Source organism: Nicotiana sylvestris, chromosome 8, assembly GCF_000393655.2.
Source record: "Nicotiana sylvestris chromosome 8, ASM39365v2, whole genome shotgun sequence".
Lineage (NCBI taxonomy): Eukaryota > Viridiplantae > Streptophyta > Magnoliopsida > Solanales > Solanaceae > Nicotiana > Nicotiana sylvestris.
Genome location: NC_091064.1, coordinates 118921980 through 118943443, shown reverse-complemented (window position 1 = coordinate 118943443; position 21464 = coordinate 118921980). Strand labels below are relative to the sequence as shown.

Below are 21464 nucleotides of genomic sequence, written 5' to 3'. Positions count from 1 at the left end.
AACTTGATTTAATTGAAGATAAATGTGCTCAATTGCATAGTACAAGAATAAAATTAAAATTGAAATTGAGTAATAACTCAGGAAATTGTTATTTTTCTTTAAAAATATTTCCTTTAATTCTTTTTATCTACTGTTTACAATTTTAATATATATTAAGAAAATCAGTTAATAATATTTATCATAAGAGATATTTTATGAAGTTATCTTTTCTGTTCCTTAAATGAGTCATTATTGACTCTAAGCTTTAATGTAAGGATAAAATTGAAAAAAATAAATATGTCTTTTGACTTTTAAGTGAAATTATATATGATCAAATACTCACTCCATTCATTTTTACTTGTCCACTATTAATTTTGCAGACCTCTTAATAATAAATAAAATACATAATTTACCATGATACCTATATTAATTGGTGTATAGTCTTAATAGATTTGAAATGAGTAAATTAATACTAAGAGCAAAATAGAAAAATTAATTTATTTTTTTTTTAATATGGGAAAGTGAACAAGTAAAATTAAAATTTTATTTTTAAAATAGTGGATAACTAAAAGTGAAAGCAGAGTATTTTCTTCCAACGTTAACCGATTAAAAGGACGGACACAAGGGAGTACTACTTTAATTTATTTAGGGACACATGTCAAGGTGTCATTGAGTCAGTACTTATTTGTTTCCTTGACGAAAATCAATACTCACTGCTCTTGCTCACTGACCTGGTGAAAATAAAAAAGGGTTTGGCTCTCAAAAATTTCAGTAAAACAGAAGAAGCTACGCTACTTTGTAAGTCTTTCTCTCTTCTTCGTTCAACAATGCTTCTTTTTCTTAATTTTTCTGCTAAATCTTTAAAATATTCAGAAAATGCGGGGTTTCTCGATAATGTTCTGAGACTCGCTTCAATTTTGGTATTTGTTTTTAAGTAATCTTTGTTTTCACCATTCTTAACAGCTTTCTTTTATTAAAATCAATACAGGTATAATGCAGATTCATCTGATTTTTTTTTTGCGCTTTAAAGTTTATAAATAGTAAATTTGAGCACTGGGGTTTTAGGGATATGAAATTGATTTCAGCTAATTCTGAAAGTAGAAAGTAAAAAAAAAAGTTAAATACTTGTCCGATACTTCTTGCATGTCGATTTCTTATGTTTCTGTTACCATTTCATTCTTTTGGGTTTAGGGTTTTAGAGGTAAGTTGATTGAAATAGGAATTTCAGTGTGCTGAAATCCCTAAAAATAGTTGAAATCACTTTATGGGTTGTCTTTAGGTAAAAAAGAATTTTATTTTAATTTAAGGTTGCTTATACTTTTCAGAAAATATTGAAAGCACTTTATGGATTTTCTAGAGGTGACAAAAAAGGAAAAGGAGATTTTAAAGGTAGTTTTTTTACATTTCAGGAAAAGTTGAAAGCACTTAAAGGGTTTCCTTAAAAAAAAAGGTTGTAATATGGGTAGCTTATACATTTCATATAATTTTTGTTTTCTGAAATGCTGGTGAAGCTTTGGTTTTCGAGGTTTTCAGTTTTTGTGATTTGATGGATGAATGCTTAGGGTAAATAAATTCGAATCGAGCTTGTTTTCCTGTTTTTCTCTGTTGGCTCTCATCATAACTCATTGCGGTTTTGGAATTTCTCATAATTTCTTTAGAAGGCATGCACAAAGTTACATATACTCCTGCAAACACAGTTTACATTAAAGAGCAAATTTCACCAAGCAATCCCAGTTTTCACCTAATAGACATTTATTTAGTCTTTTGTTTTGTTGCTTACATCTGGATTTTGTTTTATTGTTTTCTAAATGAAAAACCAAACCTTAGTCCTCCCTCTTTTTCCTTTTAGAGAAAATACTGATTTGGCCTTCCTGGAAGGAGCTTGGAAAATAGTGAAAGTTTCTAATTTTTCGAATTTCAACTGGACTGTACTACTGATTGAATATGCTTTTTGAAAGGAGAGATCATATTTGTGCACACCACAAGTTGGAACTAAATTAATGTCAATAGGTGCTTCTCGATGCAGGCGCTTCATTCATATGACGACTTCTGATATCATGGATGAAGTGGGATGTAGTAGTGGTAAAGGGAAGATATCAAATGGATCAGCGATGATGGATTTTGATATTGATGATCTCTTTGAAGTGGATGATGATGATTGGGATGAGGACGAGGACGATGATGATAATCTTGATGTGGCTCCAATCAAAGAGTTGGGTGAAGGTTTCTTGAAGAACTTTTGTAAAAAGGCATCAACTGGTTTTTTTGAGAAGTATGGCTTGATTAGTCATCAGATTAATTCCTATAATGACTTCATCAACTTTGGAATCCAAAGAGTGTTTGACTTGGTTGGAGAGATCCATGTTGAGCCAGGGTATGATCCATCAAAGAGAGGTGATGGTGATTGGAAGCATGCTTCTGTTAAGTTTGGGAAAGTATCCCTTGAGCGGCCAAGGTTTTGGGCAGGGGAAAAGTTTTCTGTGGACGGTGGGAAAGAGTACCTGGACTTGTGGCCACGGCATGCTCGCCTTCAGAACATGACCTACTCTGCCAGGATTATGGTTGAGACTCATGTTCAGGTAAGACAATGTTTGTTTTTGCTTTGCCTATAATTCTTTGCGTATCAATTTCTCTTTTTTATTTTCATTCATTTTCTTATTATTCTCTATTTTGAATTGGCCAGCTATGTTTTAAAATGATTGCGTTGTGTTGTTTTCCTGTAGATTAAGTTGCCAATCTTGCTGGTCTCTCTTGAATAGTTCTTTATTAAATGCATTGCCCATCTTATGAAAAGTAAGAAAATGGTCATCACAAAGGAATTATGAGCTCTGAGCTGCATGGATTCCTTATCCTTAATACTTTGATATTTTAACCTAAAATCCCTTCTCATCCATGTCATGCAATTACAGCTTTTCCAGTTAGCATTGAGAAATATCCAGCATGTCATTTATTTTCCCTATGCTAGTCTTCTCTCTTTCTTTTAGTTTCACTGGCTGCCTTTGTATATGATTTCAGGTGTATACTAAAAAGCTAGTTAGAAGCGACAAGTTCAAAACTGGGGTAGACCAGTTTGTTGACAAGGAGTGTGAGATGGAAGACAAAAGGGATGTCTTGATTGGGAGAATCCCTGTGATGGTGAACTCAGAGTTGTGCTGGATGAATGGTGTTGACAAGCCTGATTGTGAATTTGATCATGGGGGGTATTTCATAGTCAAAGGGGCTGAAAAGGTAAGATCTACCTGCTAGCAACTCACACTTGATGCCTCCATCTCTTCTACCTAAAGAGGGCATAACAAACAAGGATGGACAGTTGGTCGTAGTTAGTATACTGTTCAAGCACTAACGAGTCTAAAGGGAAAATAAAAGATACAGTTCAAAATACAGCCATGTCAGCTGTTTTACTACACATTAACACTTTTTAACCAAAATATTTGCTCAAATTTTAGAAGATGTGATGCTAATACAGGTTAGTATTATTGCCTTTGAAGAATTGGTTCTTCTGTTAGAAAACTTACCTTATAAAAAAAAAGTTATTGCCTTTAAAGAATCTTTAGCTATTCTTATATGCATAAGTTTTGTTCTCAAGCTTCAAGCTGAGTAATGCAATCTTTTCTCTTTTCTGCTTATATAGTCCTCCTTTGTCCCAAAAAGAATGGCAAAGTACGCCTTCTCAAAAAAAAAAAAAAAAAAAGAAGAATGAAAAAGTACTATTTTGGGAAATCAAATAGTAGCTTTTTTCTTGACTACAACTTTCAAAACATTTTCTAAATGCTTTTAGTGCTAAAAGTTTATGATTTAAGTTCTTTTATGTTGTTTCTAAATATGTAATATTTATTACAGAAAAAGAAAAAAAGAATGAATACTTAATTCACATCGAAAATTAAATGTGTTTTCCTCTCGTACTATTTTCGGGATTGAGGGAATATATGTAACTTTGGGCATGCCTTCTACACTCATGCTATTATTAGTATACTAAGATAGAATATTGTTTAACTTTTTTGGCCTTTTTGATTAAATTTCCTATCACAGTTGCTTAAACATTGATACTTCTTGCAATTTCCATTTCAGACCTTCATCGCACAGGAGCAGATCTGTTTAAAAAGACTCTGGGTGTCAAACAGTCCCACTTGGACGGTTGCATATCGCCCAGTTGCAAAAAGGAATAGAGTCTATATTAAACTGGCTGAGACCTTGAAGCTTGAGCACATAAAGGGAGCAGAAAAGGCCCTTACTGTGTACTTCTCAGTGGCGGAAATGCCAATTTGGATTTTGTTTTTTGCTCTAGGTGTATCCTCTGACAGGGAGGTAGTAAATTTAATTGATGTGGATATTGAAGATACTAATATTGTCAATATACTAGTAGCTTCAATCCACGATGCTGATAAGAAGTGTGAGGATTTCAGGAAGGGGAAAAAGGCTCTCGCTTATGTTGATAGACTTATAAAGGGTTGTAGATTTCCACCTCAAGAGTCTGTTGAGGAGTGCATACAACAATACCTGTTCCCTAATCTTAGTGGTCTCAAGCAGAAGGCTCGCTTCCTTGGCTATATGGTAAAGTCCCTCTTGCACGCTTTTATTGGTCGCAGAAAAGTTGACAACAGAGATGATTTTCGGAACAAGAGATTGGAGCTGGCTGGTGAGCTCCTTGAACGAGAGCTCAGGGCGCACATTAAACATGCTGAGAGGCGTATGCTGAAGGCAATGCAAAGAGATCTTTACGGAGATCGACAAGTTCAACCAATTGAGCACTATCTTGATGCATCTATTATTACAAATGGTCTCTCCAGGGCCTTTTCCACTGGACACTGGTGTCACCCTTACAAGAGAATGGAGAGGGTCTCTGGTGTAGTAGCAACTATCAGACGAACCAATCCTTTGCAAATGACTGCTGATATGAGGAAAACACGTCAGCAGGTTACATACACTGGGAAGGTTGGCGATGCTAGATACCCGTAAGTGTTTGTAATTATCGACCATGTTTTTTTTTATGCTTAGCAAAGGTGGTGACTTTATTTGTCTTACGTCTTGATCCTTTGTTCCATTCTGTCATAGTTTGTGGTAGAAGTGCTATTTTAGACTTCAATTTTTTTTTTTTTTTTTTAAAAATATGCACCAAGACAGTGATAGATATATGAATGCTGTCTAATTCAGGTATGCCTCATTCCTCCAAAAAGTCTAGCCAATTATATATTATAAAAAGGGGAAACCCAGTGCGCTAAGCAAATGAAACAAGCGAGTTTTGGAACTTGTATTGAATTCCTCTTCAGAAGTTGTCTTGATCCTTTCTTTCATAATAGCTGAAAGATATGGAATCATGTTATACTCCAAATGTTTTTTTCCTTTTAGTATCCACTTCGTTTATCCGCCAATGTGCCATTGTTTCAATATTCTTCTAGGGTGCATTGCATGCTGGAGATGGATATTATTGTTGCCGTTAATTTTAAACCAGAGCTAACGTACTAGGAGGTGATCCGCTTCAATGTGCCATTGACAGTTTACATGCACGCCAACTCGCAACAATGCATCCTTTCTTCTTAGATCTTCCCCTGTTAAGATTGCTCCATGGATTGAGCACCATGTAGGGAACGACTACTTTCTTAGGAGGTTTTGTTTTCCAAAGTGAATCTTAGTGGGGCTTTGAGTCAACTTCATTCTTTATGTGATTGTCATATGACCTAATGGAGGAACTACTTATCTTATCAACCTCCTGAAAATTTGTAATGTTGTAAAGCTTGTCCGGGACTTTTCACTTTACCCATTTTCAAATCCTAAGTGCTTCCTGTATGCATCTTCTTTTTTGACATGTCCATACTTATTGTCCTTCATCCCAATTAAGAACCTGCAATCATTGCCTTTTCAATTGAAATGGAGAGTACATAGGGAGATTCATCTTACAAAGCTGAGCCAAACTACCAACTTCAAATGTAAAGCCAAAATTGATTCTGTTCCATTCCCGTCTTTGGACATTATGAATCTTGGGAGGTTTCTTTTTCCTTTCATAATCCTTTTCCATAAGGTTGTCTCGTATGACATTCTGATATATAATGTTGTGATTTCATCTGACAACTACCCATAGACCACTTCCATACTTCACGTCTAAATCACCTCTCCACTGTGTATTTTGCACACAAGTGAAATTTTTTAGCAATTTTTCCAAAAAGAACAAGCCTAAAAACGTCTAGTCTTCTTATCCCGAATCCCCATATGGTTGTAGTTGTGACCCTCTGCCAGTTGATCAAGCATTTTTTCAGAAGTGTTGACCAGGTGGATTTTTTCTGTCTCCATTTGCTCCTTTCCTTGGGAAGTCCCTCATTTATATCTCAAGTTTCTTGAAAACTGAGGATGCAATGGGGAACAAAGGCATGATGAAGTATGCAACATACCCTAAACTGGCACTAGTCTTGGATAGCCCACATCTGGGAATTTCATTTCCTCCGAACATTCCCAATGACAGTAATTCGGTTGTTCTCTCCAGTGATCCATGCCATGTAACAGAAGTTGCCATTGAAAATGATGGAGGTAGGGATCTTGCCTGTCTTTTACCATCAGCTTTACCCTGGACATATCAGCTATATTCAAGTCTATTGAGCAGACTCATCCACTGGAGATGGATTGAGATCTGACCAAATTCACCAAGAAAACAACATTATATCTCTTTAGGTCTGGGCAATTGGTTCTGAAGGCTCAAGGATGTAGCATTATGGGAAAACAGTTCAATGTCTAATTGTTGTCAGATTCTATTTTGAATTTTGCACTGATACTGTACCGTAAGATTGTAAAGATGAGAGAGAAGGATATCATACAACTTATTTTGATGTAGAAGTCTAAGTGTATATTCAATTTTATGTCTCAACTCTCAGAATCCTCTTTCTTGGGATGTATGAGAGACTTGTGGATTACGGAGCACATAGGGCTAGGGCTAGACTGGTATGATATGTGACATAAGGTGTTTCTTATAGTCTTCTCTATTTTGAAATGTGATTCAGATTCAAGGCTCGCTGTACTGTCTTTTTACTGGTACTTGGCATTTTGGGACATTGAGTTACCTTCTGTCCTAGTTTATAATATGACATCTAGGTATATTGACCTAATGTATGGATGTTAGTTTAGTATGCTTACTGAGTTTGATTCATCTTTATATGTCTACATTGGCTGTAGGGGTGGCAAAATGGTTAAAAGAAAACAGTTTACCACCCATATTATCCATTAAAAAATGGGTTGGATAATGAACTTTTTAAAAACAAGTCAAATATGGATAAGAACCATATTATCCATTTAGAAAATGAAAAACCAATGGGTCTAACTTTTACATTTGTAAAGCCTCAAATTGGGGGTTCCTCAAGTTAGGGGGACTAAGAATTTTCCCAAAAGTGATAATATGCAAGAAGTCATGGATAATATGGTTACCCATATTATTCGCCGGTTCACCCATTTTTTATCCGTATTAAATATGGGTCGGATCGGATAACGTATCCGTTTTTTCATTACACGTTTTCGACCCGAACCATATCCGACCCGACCCGTTCGTTTGCCACTCCTAATTGGCTGGTTAACTGGTCTTTTCTGGATACTCGTCAAGTTGATATATCTCAACATCTATATTCAAGAACATGGGCATGTTTAATTTCTAATGGTTTAGATATCAGCATGTATGGAATGAAAGGAACCACAACCACAGATGTTTCAATGGAATCTCAACTCCAACTCACACTTTGAAGGCTTTTTGCTTAGTTAACCTTTACAGTTGGAATTTCGTTAAACCTGTACTTTGTCCAGTTAATTTTTTGAATTTTGTTGGCTCCCTGAACGTTAACTGATCCTTTGTCATGGAGCTGACATTATCATCTCTTTTATGCTCCCTTTTGCATCTACTTGATGCCATTTAATGATATTTACTTCATCAAAAAAAGATATCAGCATGTATGCATTGTGATCGAGTAGTTTGTTTGTGTTCTGTTTACTTAAGTATGATAATCTAATGTGTGTTCTGGATTGGCTGGTTAGTTGGTCGTTTCTGAATGCTTAACAAGTTGATATGTGTATACATCTATATTCATGAACATGGGCGTTTTAATTTCTAATGCTTTAGATATCAGCATGTATGCATTGTGATCGAGTAATTTGTTTGTGTTCTGTTTAACTTAAGTATGATAATCTAATGTGTGTTCTGGATTGGCTGGTTAATTGGTCGTTTTTGGATGCTTAACAAGTTGAGATGTGTACACATCTATTTCATGAACATGGGTGTTTTAATTTCTAATGCTCTAGATATCAGCTTTTATGCATTGTGATTCAATATTTTTTTTTGTTCTGTTTAACTTAAGTATGATAATCTAATGAGTGTTAAAATAACTTATTCAGACATCCTTCACACTGGGGAAAGGTATGTTTTCTCTCCACCCCAGATGGAGAAAATTGTGGCCTGGTGAAAAACTTGGCGAGTATGGGTCTTGTCAGCACAACTATTTTGAAGCCACTTCTTGAGACGTTGTACCGGTGTGGGATGCAAAAGTTAGTAGATGATAGTGCCACCTCACTCCATGGAAAGCAAAAGGTACTTTTAAATGGGGATTGGGTTGGAATATGTGAAGATTCTGCATTCTTTGTTTCAAAGCTAAGACGTAAGCGCCGCAGGAATGAAGTGCCACACCAGGTTGGCTCATAATCATTTTCATTTAATTTTGTACAGCAGAATCATAGAACCTTATTGTTGTATGCTTGTTTTTTTTTTAATATATTGCAAGTATGTTCATTGATTCACCAAAAGGATGGTTATAAAACTGTCAATCAAACATATAGACTCGTCATTTTCTCTTTTTCCTCGAATAGAATATAATTTTTAAGGTGTACTGTATTGAACGTACAATATCACGTTAGGGCCGCAGGAATAAGGTCCCACATCAGGTTAACCCATCATCATTTTGATTTAGTTAAGGAATATTTGTTTCGTGTGTTGCGTGCTCGCACACGTCCCTGTTTATTTTTCCCGAGGATAAAATGGAACGCTTGTTTATATATGAGTATGTCATCAAGTCATCATAAGGATGATTGTCAAACTGTAAACCAAAATGTAAAACACCTGTCTTTTTTTCTTTGTTCCTCAAGTTTATGGTATATTGATTGAATGTAAATATCATTTTTATGGGTAAAATAACATATAGTACTGCAGGATTAAAGTGTCACCAGGTCAACTGATGATCATTTTCATTTAATTATGTGCAGCAGTCATAAAACTTCCTGTAGAATGTTTGGTTATATTGCTTGTACGTTCATTAATTCATTAAAAGGGCGATTATATAACTATTAACCAAAAGTGAAAGACTCATCTTTTCTCTTTGTTCCTGAAACAGATGTGACTTTTGTGGGATATGGTATTGAATGTAGAATAACTTCTATGCTGTTAAATCCCGAACTCTCAAGCTGACAGTGGGTTGTGCTCTTTTTTCCCATGGTGACCTGAACTTCCAGTGTCTTGGTTGGAAGTATAGGGTTCTACCGCTGGAGCAACTTTATCTCGTCTTTCCTCAAATGGAAATAATTGTTTTCAGGATAACCATACACTATAGTAGAGATATGATATTAGGAATGCAAAAAGGATGAGGTGACAATGAATTTGGAATAGTTGGAATCCTCGACTCTGTCCACTCTATTTCTGTGATATTCTTCCCTTTTGCGAAATACCTCTTTTTTTTCCTTCCGATAATGGGAAATATCTCTTTGCAGTGTGCAGAAATTCAAAACTATCCAAATAATACTTATATCTTAAAGATTGAAGGATTCAAACTATAACATCAAATCCAGTAGTTCTCTATTAAATAACCTTATCACTAATTTGGCAATTGATTTTGTCATTTCTTCTAGCACTAATTGATATACCATGCAAGTTTAAAGCATGGAAGTTGATGTACCTTCTTGACTGAAGAAATTCAACCCAGTACCTTTTTCCTTAGCATGTGATGTGCTGCGTAAAGTCTCTCTTTGCATATGGATATTTTGTATATTGTCCTATAAGATTTGTTAATTTGATATACATACACTGAACAATCTAAAATTTTCTTCTAGGTTGAAGTTAAGAGAGATGAGCAGCAGGGTGAAGTTCGCATGTTTTCTGATGCGGGAAGGATTCTGCGCCCTCTTCTTGTTGTTTCAAATCTAAAGAAAATCAAAGCTTTGAAAGGGGGAGACTGTGGCTTTCAATCTCTTCTGGACAATGGGATTATTGAGCTTATAGGACCTGAAGAAGAAGAAGACTGTCGAACTGCATGGGGAGTTGAATACCTCTTAACAGCAGATAAGGAGAACCCACCTGCCAAGTATACCCATTGTGAGTTAGACATGTCATTCCTGTTGGGCTTGAGCTGTGGTATTATCCCTTTTGCAAATCATGATCATGCTAGGAGAGTCCTCTATCAGTCTGAAAAGCACTCTCAGCAGGCAATTGGGTTTTCAACAGTGAATCCAAACATTAGAGTTGATACAAATACCCATCAATTGTATTATCCTCAGAGGCCACTTTTCCGGACAATGTTGTCAGATTCCCTTGGGAAGCCCAAATATACTCATAGCCAGAAAGGAATGCTTCCACGGCCTGAATACTACAATGGTCAATGTGCTATTGTTGCAGTGAATGTTCACCTTGGCTATAACCAAGAAGATTCATTGGTTATGAATTGTGCATCACTGGAGCGTGGAATGTTTCGGTCGGAGCATGTTAGGAGCTACAAGGCTGAGGTTGACAATAAGGAAGCTATCGGAAAGAAGCTAAAGATTGAGGATTCTGTTAACTTTGGGAAAACCCAGAGTAAAATTGGACGAGTGGACAGCCTAGATGATGATGGTTTTCCATTCATTGGGGCAAATCTCCAGAGCGGGGATATCATAATTGGGAAATACGCAGAATCAGGGGCTGATCACAGTGTCAAGCTGAAGCATACTGAAAGGGGTATGGTTCAAAAGGTTCTGCTCTCTGCCAATGATGAAGGGAAGAACTTTGCTGTTGTATCTCTGAGACAAGTAAGATGAAAATCTCTCTCTCTCTCTCTCTCTCTCTCTATATATATATATATATATATATATATATATATATATGCTTCTACTTATGTGACTCTGTATATACCTTATGGAGCTTTTTTTTTTGTTATGATACATGTTTATGAGAAACAAGCCGTTATCTAGAAAACTATATTAAGTCTTTGGAGAGCTGTTTGCAGGCAATTTAGAAAGCTTATTGAAGTAGTTGCATTTTGCGGGGGATGTCTTCATGATAAAAGGAGAACAAATGCTATGCAGACCATATGTAGCTTCAAGTACTTTGAACTCTCATTAATGAACCCATTGAAAGACTAGCCAGTTACTTGAATAAAGCAGATTTGTCCATATGTAGCATTACTAAACTATGCTAAAGCTTCAAAACTGGAAGCCATTGTAGAAAATCTTCAGCCTGATGTTTCAAGGACTGATTCATGTAAAAAATTCTGAATAAGTCAGTGGGTCCTTAGGAAGTATTATCCTCTGTCAGGGGTTTTATCCAGTAAAGGAAAATCACTGGGTGATAATGGTGAGGGAGCTTATAAACTACCCAAGCTCCTTGTTTTCAACCAATGTTAAAAATGTCCAATGTATCAATAGTGCGGCCTCTACCCCCAACAAGGGGTTTGTGGCTGCCAACTGCAAGGGGTCTGCCCTTTAGTGCTGGATCCTTCAACAAATCCTCGTGGGGTATTACTCTGCTACCAACATGGTGTGGGATTTTTTGTCCTGAAAAGATGCCTCAGGAGGTGAGTGGGAGGGAGCTCATAAGCTGTCTAAGCCCCTTGTCTTTGACATATGGGACAAGGTCCCAAGTACCAACAGCAGATACTAAGTCGTGACACAAATTGAACTTTCTCACGTTTACAATTATCCAGGATACTGCAGTACATCATTTGATATATCTATTTAGAAGTTTTTGTGCTGTTAAGAGTTAGCAAAGAAAGCTGTTAGCTGTAAAGCATTATGGTCTCTGTGTTATGATTCGAAGATACATGTGAGAAAATGTCAGTCACCTACTACCCATCTTTACCTTTCTTCCACCCTGTCCTTCCTCGAGAAAAGAAACATGAAACTCAGAATACCTGGAAGACACTATATAACTAATCCTAATTCACTTTCATTGATTGCACTATTCTTGTATATTCTGTGCAGGTTCGTTCTCCATGTCTTGGAGACAAGTTCTCCAGCATGCATGGACAAAAGGGTGTCCTTGGATTTCTGGAATCTCAGGAGAATTTCCCTTTTACAGCTCAAGGGATTGTTCCAGACATTGTAATCAATCCTCATGCATTTCCTTCAAGGCAAACCCCTGGTCAGCTGCTGGAAGCCGCTTTAGGGAAGGGCATTGCCCTAGGTGGCGGTCAAAAATATGCCACTCCCTTTTCCACTTTATCAGTTGATGCCATAATAGAGCAGCTTCATGGGTATGATATCTCTAAGCAGTATCACTTTTCATAATCACATAATTGTGCAACCAGTTAGGCAGTGCTTGTTCAATCATGAATTCTGGTGATTTGACATTGACTATTAAATGGTATATGACCTGCAGGCGAGGTTTCTCAAAATGGGGAAATGAGAGAGTTTACAATGGCCGTACGGGTGAAATGGGTCAAAACCTGATCTTCATGGGCCCAACATTCTACCAACGCCTCATTCATATGGCTGAAGACAAAGTGAAGTTCCGTAATACCGGACCAGTCCATCCCCTTACTCGCCAACCTGTGGCAGACAGAAAACGCTTTGGTGGAATTAAATTTGGTGAAATGGAGCGTGACTGTCTTATAGCTCATGGTGCTGCAGCGAACTTGCATGAACGCCTTTTCACACTCAGTGACTCCTCCCAAATGCACGTCTGTGGGAAGTGCAAGAACATGGCAAATGTAATCCAGAGGTCTGTTCAAGGTGGTAAGGTAAGAGGTCCTTATTGCCGCTTCTGTGAATCAGTTGAAGATATAGTGAAGGTTAATGTGCCATATGGTGCGAAGTTATTGTGCCAGGAGCTCTTCAGCATGGGCATATCTCTCAAGTTTGATACTGAGATTTGCTAGTGTTTAAGTTTCATCTCCAGACTATACTTATCATGCTGACATGTTGGTACAGTTGTTGATGGCAAACACTGTTATCTGTAAATATTTCTAGTGTTGATGGAAAAACAAGATGGTCTCCTTGTATCTAACCTTGTTGATTATCAGGTCGACGAAGTTGTTTTATCGTTTAGACTCTCTCTCTCTCTCAAGCTGATCATTGAATTAGTAGATTTAAGTTGACTATTTGATGGGAAAGTGTTGCATCTTACCCATCGTTAACAAGCAGTAGAGGACCATGGAATTGATTTCATTGCAAAGGGTCTCATCCACTGCAGACTGTTTGATCAGGAGAAAACTATGCTGGTCATTATTGTGTATCCAAATCTGCAAGCACGCTGTATTTTGTTTAAGGTGCTGCAGTTGACTCAATGGACTATTACTGGGGAAAGATGGTCTGTGTAACAATCTAGTTGTCGAAGCAAAAAGACTACTAATTTTGAAATCCTTGTGGTCTTTCTGGCATTCGCTATTGTAGCCTGACCTTCATAAGTTTATTTAATTGATTAGGGCCACATGAATCTTGACTGCCTATTGCTGAGGTACAGATACAGCTGTAAAATGAGAAAAGTGACTGTTTGTGTCTCAAAGACTGACAGCATGCTCTCAACTTGAATCTGTCCTATTTATGTGGATATTCATTAATTTTTGGGTAAAGGTAGTTGCTGGGCCAGCTTACATGTCGACTATTTCACTGGGTAAGCTACCTGTTGCTAAGGGACAACTGTTCTCTATTTTTCCTTATTTACTTGTCATTGGCTTTTTAATGATTTCTCTCCCTGGTTCATTCTTGTATGTGGGCTTATCATTCCTTGTTCCAAGGCCAAGTGTCAGTTGCTGTTGGTTGGTTTTGCAAAAACAAGGAAAATGATATCAGATGACAGGCAGTATTCATCGAGGATTTTTCACAAGTTAATTATTTTATATCGATTGTCAACTTATGGCAACTGTCATTCTTGATCTGAGTTTGGAACATGCAATGTGAGCAAGTTCACAACGCTAGAGTTAAAAGGCGTTTGTGGCTCTTATCATCTGAATTCTGAGATACAGCCCCTTGGTTAAGAGACAGCAGTAGTATTTACTATATTGGAAAAATTAGTTGTATTGTAAAGATGGAGCAAAATTGGCTGCGACGAGTGTAGTAGAGGAGCGTGGATCTTTTGCTTTTGCTTATATAGTAGGTGATAAATCTCAATCATTCTCCCAACATTGCTCTTACCTCATCAGAAAACACTTGTCTATGTTTCTGAAAAAACCTTTTCCTTGCTGTTTGTCACCACTTTTTCTCTTTAAGCGTATGTCAAGTGCAATAATAAGAGCCTTGAAAATATGGTGGAATTGAGTACTTTGAAGGGGGAAAAAAAGCAAAGAGATTTTTCTGCTGTTTCCGCACTTCGTTAACTCTTATTTCCTTTACGATTTAAAATGGAAGAGGTTGAAGCTACAGCTGAAGCTTGTACAATGGGTTATACGGTGAAGTTAATGAAAGGGGTCAGCTAATTAGTTCACAAGTTTCATTTCTTACATTTTAATTCACTAAGCTAGTTTATCTTATTATTTTACTACCCCTTTGTAAGTTTCATTATTTCTTTTTGGTCCTTACGTCATTGCTATGTCCTGAGCTATATGTATTGAGCAGTAGCTCATTTTGAAGGCATGAATGGAAAAACCCCTTTTTGTTATAAATAGAATTTTATTTATGGTGAATGTCTATATTTAGAGAGATTCTAAGGTTTCTTACTTGGTGGCTAAGTCACTCTTTCCCTATAAATAAAGGGTTATATTCTATTATAATTCATCCCAAAATTCAATAAGAATTTCCTCTCTTCCTTTGTAATATTGTTCTTTTTCTTTTATTGTTTTCATCACACATTATCAGCACGAGATTTTAACCAATTGAGTAGAGGGCGGTTGTTTTAATTTATAGATATACTATTAAATAGTTGTCTAATGTACGAGAAATTAAACCACCCATGGAATATATAGGCTTAATTCGGACAGCAGCTGAATCTGCAATTCCATGCTTGCTAATCTCATTATGCTCGAGATTACTTCTGTTACTCGTAGTTCCAATGCTTATTGCAGAACTCTCTCTTTGCCTTGGAATGTCAGTCTTAAATTTCGGAGGACGTTCATGAAGAAAATTACACTTATCTCCATAAGGACACTCCTCCCCGTTATAAAACTTCTTGCAAATTTTCATCCTATATGTATTATTTTCTGATCATCATTCCAGTTCCCTACTACCCCTCTATCCTTTTCACGGACTAGTTCCTGCCAATTCGGAGGGCCTCACGCAAATCTTCAACACTATGGCTTTGGATACATGCATGATGCTCAATTTTTACATAATATTGAGCCTAATGATTGTCAGTTGTTCCATGAACTTTCTTCTGAATTTAGGGTAAGTATTTGACTTTATTTTTTCTTTTAAATTCTTGAAATTCTATAATTTGATTTTAAATATAAGAAAAAACAATAAATTTTGATTATAACTCTAATGGAGTTAGTAAGAAATTATAACCACTCGAAGTGGTAAAATTTCTCTGTCTTGCCATGATCAAATTCATGTATGATTGTGGGCAAAGAATTGAAAACTCGTCCCATTGAATTTGCTCCATTCTCATTCCCTTAAGAGAATGTGATAGCAGTATGTGATAAGTCTGAAAGAAGACAAATTACTATGAATGTATCAATGGATGTGGACGCGACAATAGACGAAATTATAATCGTCATTATTGTGGTAATGAGAACAATAAAATTCTCAAAATAGTCCTTCACTATGTGAAAGTAATATTTGTCATCGATTTGACATGAGATTTTGTAAAGCACATATAGATGATTATGGTCCATTCATGATGTGAATGTGACAACATGTGATTTATGAATACATATTTATTCTTGGAAGAATATGAGTGTGCTAGTGGTATATACCACACTCACCTCTAGAAGGAGGTTTGAGAGGAAATAAGAAAATAATGTCATTATTATGGCATAAATGATCATTGGTCACATACTTATTGTACGCCAAAATATTTTGGCAATGTGATTATTTAAAGACAATGGTAATGCAAGAAACAGATCTTGCATATAATTTTGACCATAACCATAATGGTATAACTTCCTTCTTGAAAGAGATATTTACCATATGAATGTTGATGAATATGTGGTAGTACAAAATTAATTGAGAACTCTGCAAGAGCCAATTATACTATTTTGGAGAAACACAATTGATTACCAATAAGGTATTGTGTTGTAGTAAGTCTCAAAGAAACTTATTCAGTTTTCAAAGCATACACGAAAGCGGTTGGTTATATTGAGACTATAAATAAAGGAAAGATTTGATATCTTCTATTACTACAACTTGTAGCGGCATAATATATATGCGAAAAGCTACTCTCTTTATTCTCAAGTTTGTACTACACAAATAAAAGAATACCACAATAAAGTGGATGTTTATTGATATAAAAACCCATATCATAATAAACTTGGAGTTTATTAATAATTGCACATCTCATGGTGTAAATTTGAACTTTATCAATATTGATAATTTATTCTATCACGATCCCAGTTCGCCCTCCGTGAACTATCGTGACGCCGCCTAGTCTCTATGACTAGGCAAGCCTAACAATTGCGGAAAAAGGGAAAACAACAGATAAAACGAATAAAAACTGCGAAATTAACATAGTGAAGGTTTAAAGATGTCGCTCGGCATATACAATATAATCTCTCAAACTGAACAACTTCCCAAAACCTGGAATCTCAAGAAATCACAAACTGTTGAATAACTACAAGTGTCTAACTCCAGAATGTCTAAACAAAAGTAAATACAGAAGGGCAAATACTATGAGAGAGAATGGAAAGGGACACCTTAGTATGCGGATGCGACAGATATACCTCGAAGTCTCAGGAGAATCGCCTCGCCTCAAGGATAGTAGGACTGAATTGAAGTACCTGGATCTGCACATGAAAAACATGTGCAGAAAGGGCATGAGTACACTACAACGGTACTCAGTAAGTGCGAAGCCTAACCTCGGTCGAGTAGTGACGAGGAAGGTCAGGGCCCTAATGATTATAGCTAAAAAATGAGGTAAAACAGTATAGAATACGCCAATATAATTAAATGCTAACAGTATGAAATAATACATGATAATAAGAATAACAACAACTATAATAGAGACAAAATAATCACAGAAGGAATACAACTCAACATAGAGATAACAATCGGGGATCTCCCAGGATGCCGTCCTATAGTCCCCAAATATAAATATCCAATGGATCTCCCGGGTGTCGTCCCGTAGTCCAACTCATAGTGCGCGGGGATCTACCGAAATCCCGATCCGTAGTCCCAAATGTAAATACCCAATACTAGGTGAATCTACTAGGTGCAATCCCGTAGTTCCAATATAAATGTGCAGGGGGATCTACCAGAATACAAATCCATAATCCCAAAGTAAACAGACAGGGGGATCTCCCAGGATAACGTCCCGTAGTCCCAAAGTAAACACACAACAGCAACACGAAGAATACTCAATTCAATTCAAATTTCATACCAAGGTAAAACAGGTAATTATAACCTAACATGTTGCACATAATCCAAATAAGGCAGTTTGAGCAAGTAAAGTAATAAAGACAATTAGACATGCTTCCCTAAGCTAACAGCAGGCTTAAATTGCAAGTAGTATAAACAGGAAAGGAAACACAATTATAGTTACTTAATGAAAACAGGATTTTCAAAAATTAGAACAAGTACACACTCGTCACCTCACGTACAAGGCATTTCAAATATCAACAATACGAAATTCTAAGGGGAGTTCCCCCACACAAGGTTAGGCAAGCCACTAACCTCGAACCGACTCAAAATCAACCCGAAACCACGCTCTTGCCACGAGTACTCGACTCCAAATGGCCTAAATCTATTCAAATCAATTCCATAATGTAAATATAACTTCAAGTAACTGATTTCACTAATTAATTCTAAGCTAATACGCGAAATTAGGAAAAATGACCAAAACGCTCCCGGGCCCACATCTCGGAATCGGGTAAAATTTACGGATTATGAACCCCCATTCACTCACAAGTCTAACCATACCAAAATTATCCAAATCCGACGTCAAATCCCCAAACAAAACTCGAAATTAGGTCTAAGAACTTTTTCAAAATTTTCCCCAATTTTCACCCCAAATCCGAAATTAGATGATGAATTCATGTTTAGATTAATGGGTTATAAGCAAAAAGGAGTTAAGAATCATTACCAATCGATATCTCTGAAAATCCCTCAAAATCTCGCTCAAATCCGAGCTCCCAAGCTCTAGCTTTGATAAAAATGGCTAAACCCTCGACTTTGAAATTTTATAATCTGCCCAGGTAAATCCTTCTTCGTGAACGCGGAAGGACCCTCGCGTTCGCGAAGCACAACTTCGCTTGGTCCAGTTTTTCTTCATCGCGAACGCGGTGATCATCTTCCCCCTCATACGCGAACACGAGACCTTCTTCGCGAACACGTAGGTATAAGACCTCACAACTTCGTGAATGCGGGACCACCTTCGCGAACGCGAAGCGTTAAACTTCCACCAGCCCTAGCTCCACTTCGCGAACGCGTGACCCCACTTGCGAACGCAAAGAAGGAAACCAGAACTAGAGACCTGCTGCATTTTCTGCAATTCTCTAAGTCCAAAAATGAGCCGTTGAGCATTCGAAATACACTGGAGGCCCCCGGGACCTCAACCAAACATGCCAACCAATCTTAAAACATTTCCAACCTTCGGAACTCTCAAAACAACATCACAACACCAATTTAACATCAAATTCAAGCCTAAGAACTCCAAAAACTCTCAAATTACGCTTTCGATCAAAAAGTCTATCAAACTTCGTCCGAATGAGCTGAAATTTTGCAAGCACGTCATATTCAACACTACAGAGCTACTCCAACTTTCAGAATTCCATTCTGACCCCGATATCAAAATCTCACTATCGAACCGGAAACTTCAAAAATTCAACTTTCGGCATTTCAAGCCTAAATAAGCTACGGACCTCCAAACCACAATCCGAACACGCCCCTAAGCCCGAAATTACCCAACGGTGCTAAAGGAACCAACGAAATCCCATTTCAAAGCCGTCTTCACACTGCTCCGACTACGGTCCAAATTCTAAAGCTTAAGCTTTGTTTTAGGGACTAAGTGTCCCAAAACACTCCGAAACTCAAAACTAAACATCTCGGCAAATCAAAATAGCAGAAACAAATACAAGGAAAGCAGTTAATAGGGGATCAGGGTGTTAATTCTTAAAACGACTGGTCGGGTCGTTACATCCTCCTACACTTATTAAATCGTTCGCCTGGAACGAGCATAGAAACATACCTGAAGTAGTGAAAAAATGAGGGTAACTTCGCTGATGCAATGTTCTTTGACCTCAGCTTCTGAACCTACATGTCCGATATCGCCACTGGCTCCTCAACATAAGATAGATCCTTGTCCAATTGGACTGAATTGAAATCCAACACGTGCGACATATCACTGTGATACGTCCGGAGCATCGAAACATGAAAAACCAGATGAATTCCTGCCAAGCTGGGAGGTAAGGCAAGCTCATAAGCAACCTCCACAACACGTTGAAATATCTCAAAGGGACCAATAAACCTCGGACTCAATTTCCCTCTCTTTCTAAATCTCATAACGCCCTTTATAGGCGAAACCCAAAGCAAAACCCGCTCTCCAACTATATAGGAAATATTACGAACCTTCCGGTCCGCGTAACTCTTCTGTCTGGACTGGGCTGTACGGAGTCTATCCTGAATCACCTTAACCTTCTCCAAAGCATCCTAAACCAAGTCTGTGCTCAATAATCTAGCCTCACCCGATCAAACCAACCCACGGGGGATCTATACCGCCTACCATACAAGGCCTCATACGGTGCCATCTGAATGCTGGACTGATAGTTGTTGTTGTAGGCAAACTCTGCTAGTGGCAAGAACTGATCCCAAGAACCTCCAAACTCCATCACACACTCACGGAGCATATCCTCAAGAATTTGAATCGTGTGTTCGGACTGTCCGTCCGTCTGAGGGTGAAATGTTATACTCAACTCCACCCGAGTACCCAACTCATGTTGTACGGCCCTCCAGAACCGTGATGTGAACTGAGTCCTCTATCTAAAATTATGGAAACTGAAATACCATGCAGACGAACAATCTCCTGGATATAAATCTCCACCAGTCGCTCCGAAGAATAGGTAGTACACATAGGAATGAAGTGCGCGGACTTGGTCAGCCGATCCACAATCACCCAAATGGCATCGAACTTTCTCAAAGTCTATGGGATCCCAACTACGAAGTCCATGGTGATCCGCTCCCACTTCCACTCCGGAATCTGTATCTGCTGAAGCAACCCACCCGGTCTCTGGTGCTCATACTTTACCTGCTGACAATTGAGACACCGAGCTACAAACCCAACTATATCTTTCTTCATCCGCCTCCACCAATAGTACTGCCTCAAATCCTGGTACATCTTCGCGGCACCCGGATGAATGGAATACCGCGAACTATGGGCCTTCTCTAAAATCAACTCCCGAAGCCCATCAACATTGGGTACACATACCCGATCTTGCATCCTCAATACCCCGTCATCACCAATAGTCACATCTCTGGCATCGCCATGCAGAACCTTGTCCTTGAGGACAAGAAAATGAGGGTCATCAAACTGACGCTCCCGGATACGATCAAATAAGGAAGACCGGGAAACCATGCAAGCTAGAACCCGATTGGGCTCTGAAAGATCCAATCTCACAAACTGGCTGGCTAAGGCCTGAACATCCATCGCCATGGGCCTCTCTACTGCTGGTAAATAAGCCAAACTCCCCAAACTCTCTGCCCAACGACTCAAAGCATCGGCCACCACATTGGCCTTTCCTGAGTGATACAAAATAGTGATATCATAGTCTTGCAGCAGCTCTAACCACCTCCTTTGACGCAAATTAAGGTCCTTCTACTTGAACAGATACTGCAAACTCCGAAGATCAGTATAAATCTCACAAGGCACACCGTACAAATAATGACGCTAGATCTTCAAGGCATGAACAATAGCAGCTAACTTGAGATCATGGATAGGATAATTCTTCTTAGACGCGTAGGCAATCACCCTACCGTCCTACATGAATATCGCTCCAAGGCCAATCTTTGAGGCATCACAATAGATAGTATAAGACCCCGAAGCTGTAGGCAATATCAAAACTGGGGCTGTAGTCAAAGCTGTCTTGAGCTTCTGGAAGCTCGCCTTACACTCTTCTGTCCACTGGAATGGAGCACCCTTCTGGGTCAGACTGGTTATAGGTACTGCAATAGATGAAAACCCCTTAACAAATCGATGGTAATAA

At 37.8% G+C, this 21464-nt stretch overlaps 1 protein-coding gene across 5 annotated transcripts; it reads left to right on the top strand.

Annotated features, from left to right (window-relative positions):
- Window positions 1-662: 662 nt before the first annotated feature.
- Window positions 663-13227, top strand: LOC104235443 (DNA-directed RNA polymerases IV and V subunit 2). 5 transcript variants are annotated; one of them, XM_070152777.1, is made up of 8 exons: window positions 663-777; window positions 1990-2558; window positions 2995-3207; window positions 4048-4931; window positions 8341-8632; window positions 10042-10992; window positions 12163-12434; window positions 12560-13227. In XM_070152777.1, the coding sequence occupies exons 2-8, from the start codon at window positions 2019-2021 to the stop codon at window positions 13056-13058; spliced, it is 3651 nt and encodes a 1216-aa protein (XP_070008878.1). In that variant the 5' UTR covers window positions 663-777; window positions 1990-2018; the 3' UTR covers window positions 13059-13227. The 5 variants fall into 5 exon arrangements, with proteins under 5 accessions (XP_070008878.1, XP_009787512.1, XP_070008880.1 ...); XM_009789210.2 differs by having other exon boundaries at window positions 673-777; window positions 2006-2558; XM_070152779.1 differs by lacking the exon at window positions 663-777 and adding an exon at window positions 949-967 and having other exon boundaries at window positions 2006-2558.
- The last annotated feature ends 8237 nt before the right edge of the window (window positions 13228-21464 follow it).

Coding starts and splice junctions, on each gene's coding strand:
- LOC104235443 (XM_009789209.2), top strand. Junction 2,559..2,994: donor TGGTTGAGACTCATGTTCAG/GTAAGACAATGT, acceptor ATATGATTTCAG/GTGTATACTAAAAAGCTAGT. Junction 8,633..10,041: donor GGAATGAAGTGCCACACCAG/GTTGGCTCATAA, acceptor ATTTTCTTCTAG/GTTGAAGTTAAGAGAGATGA.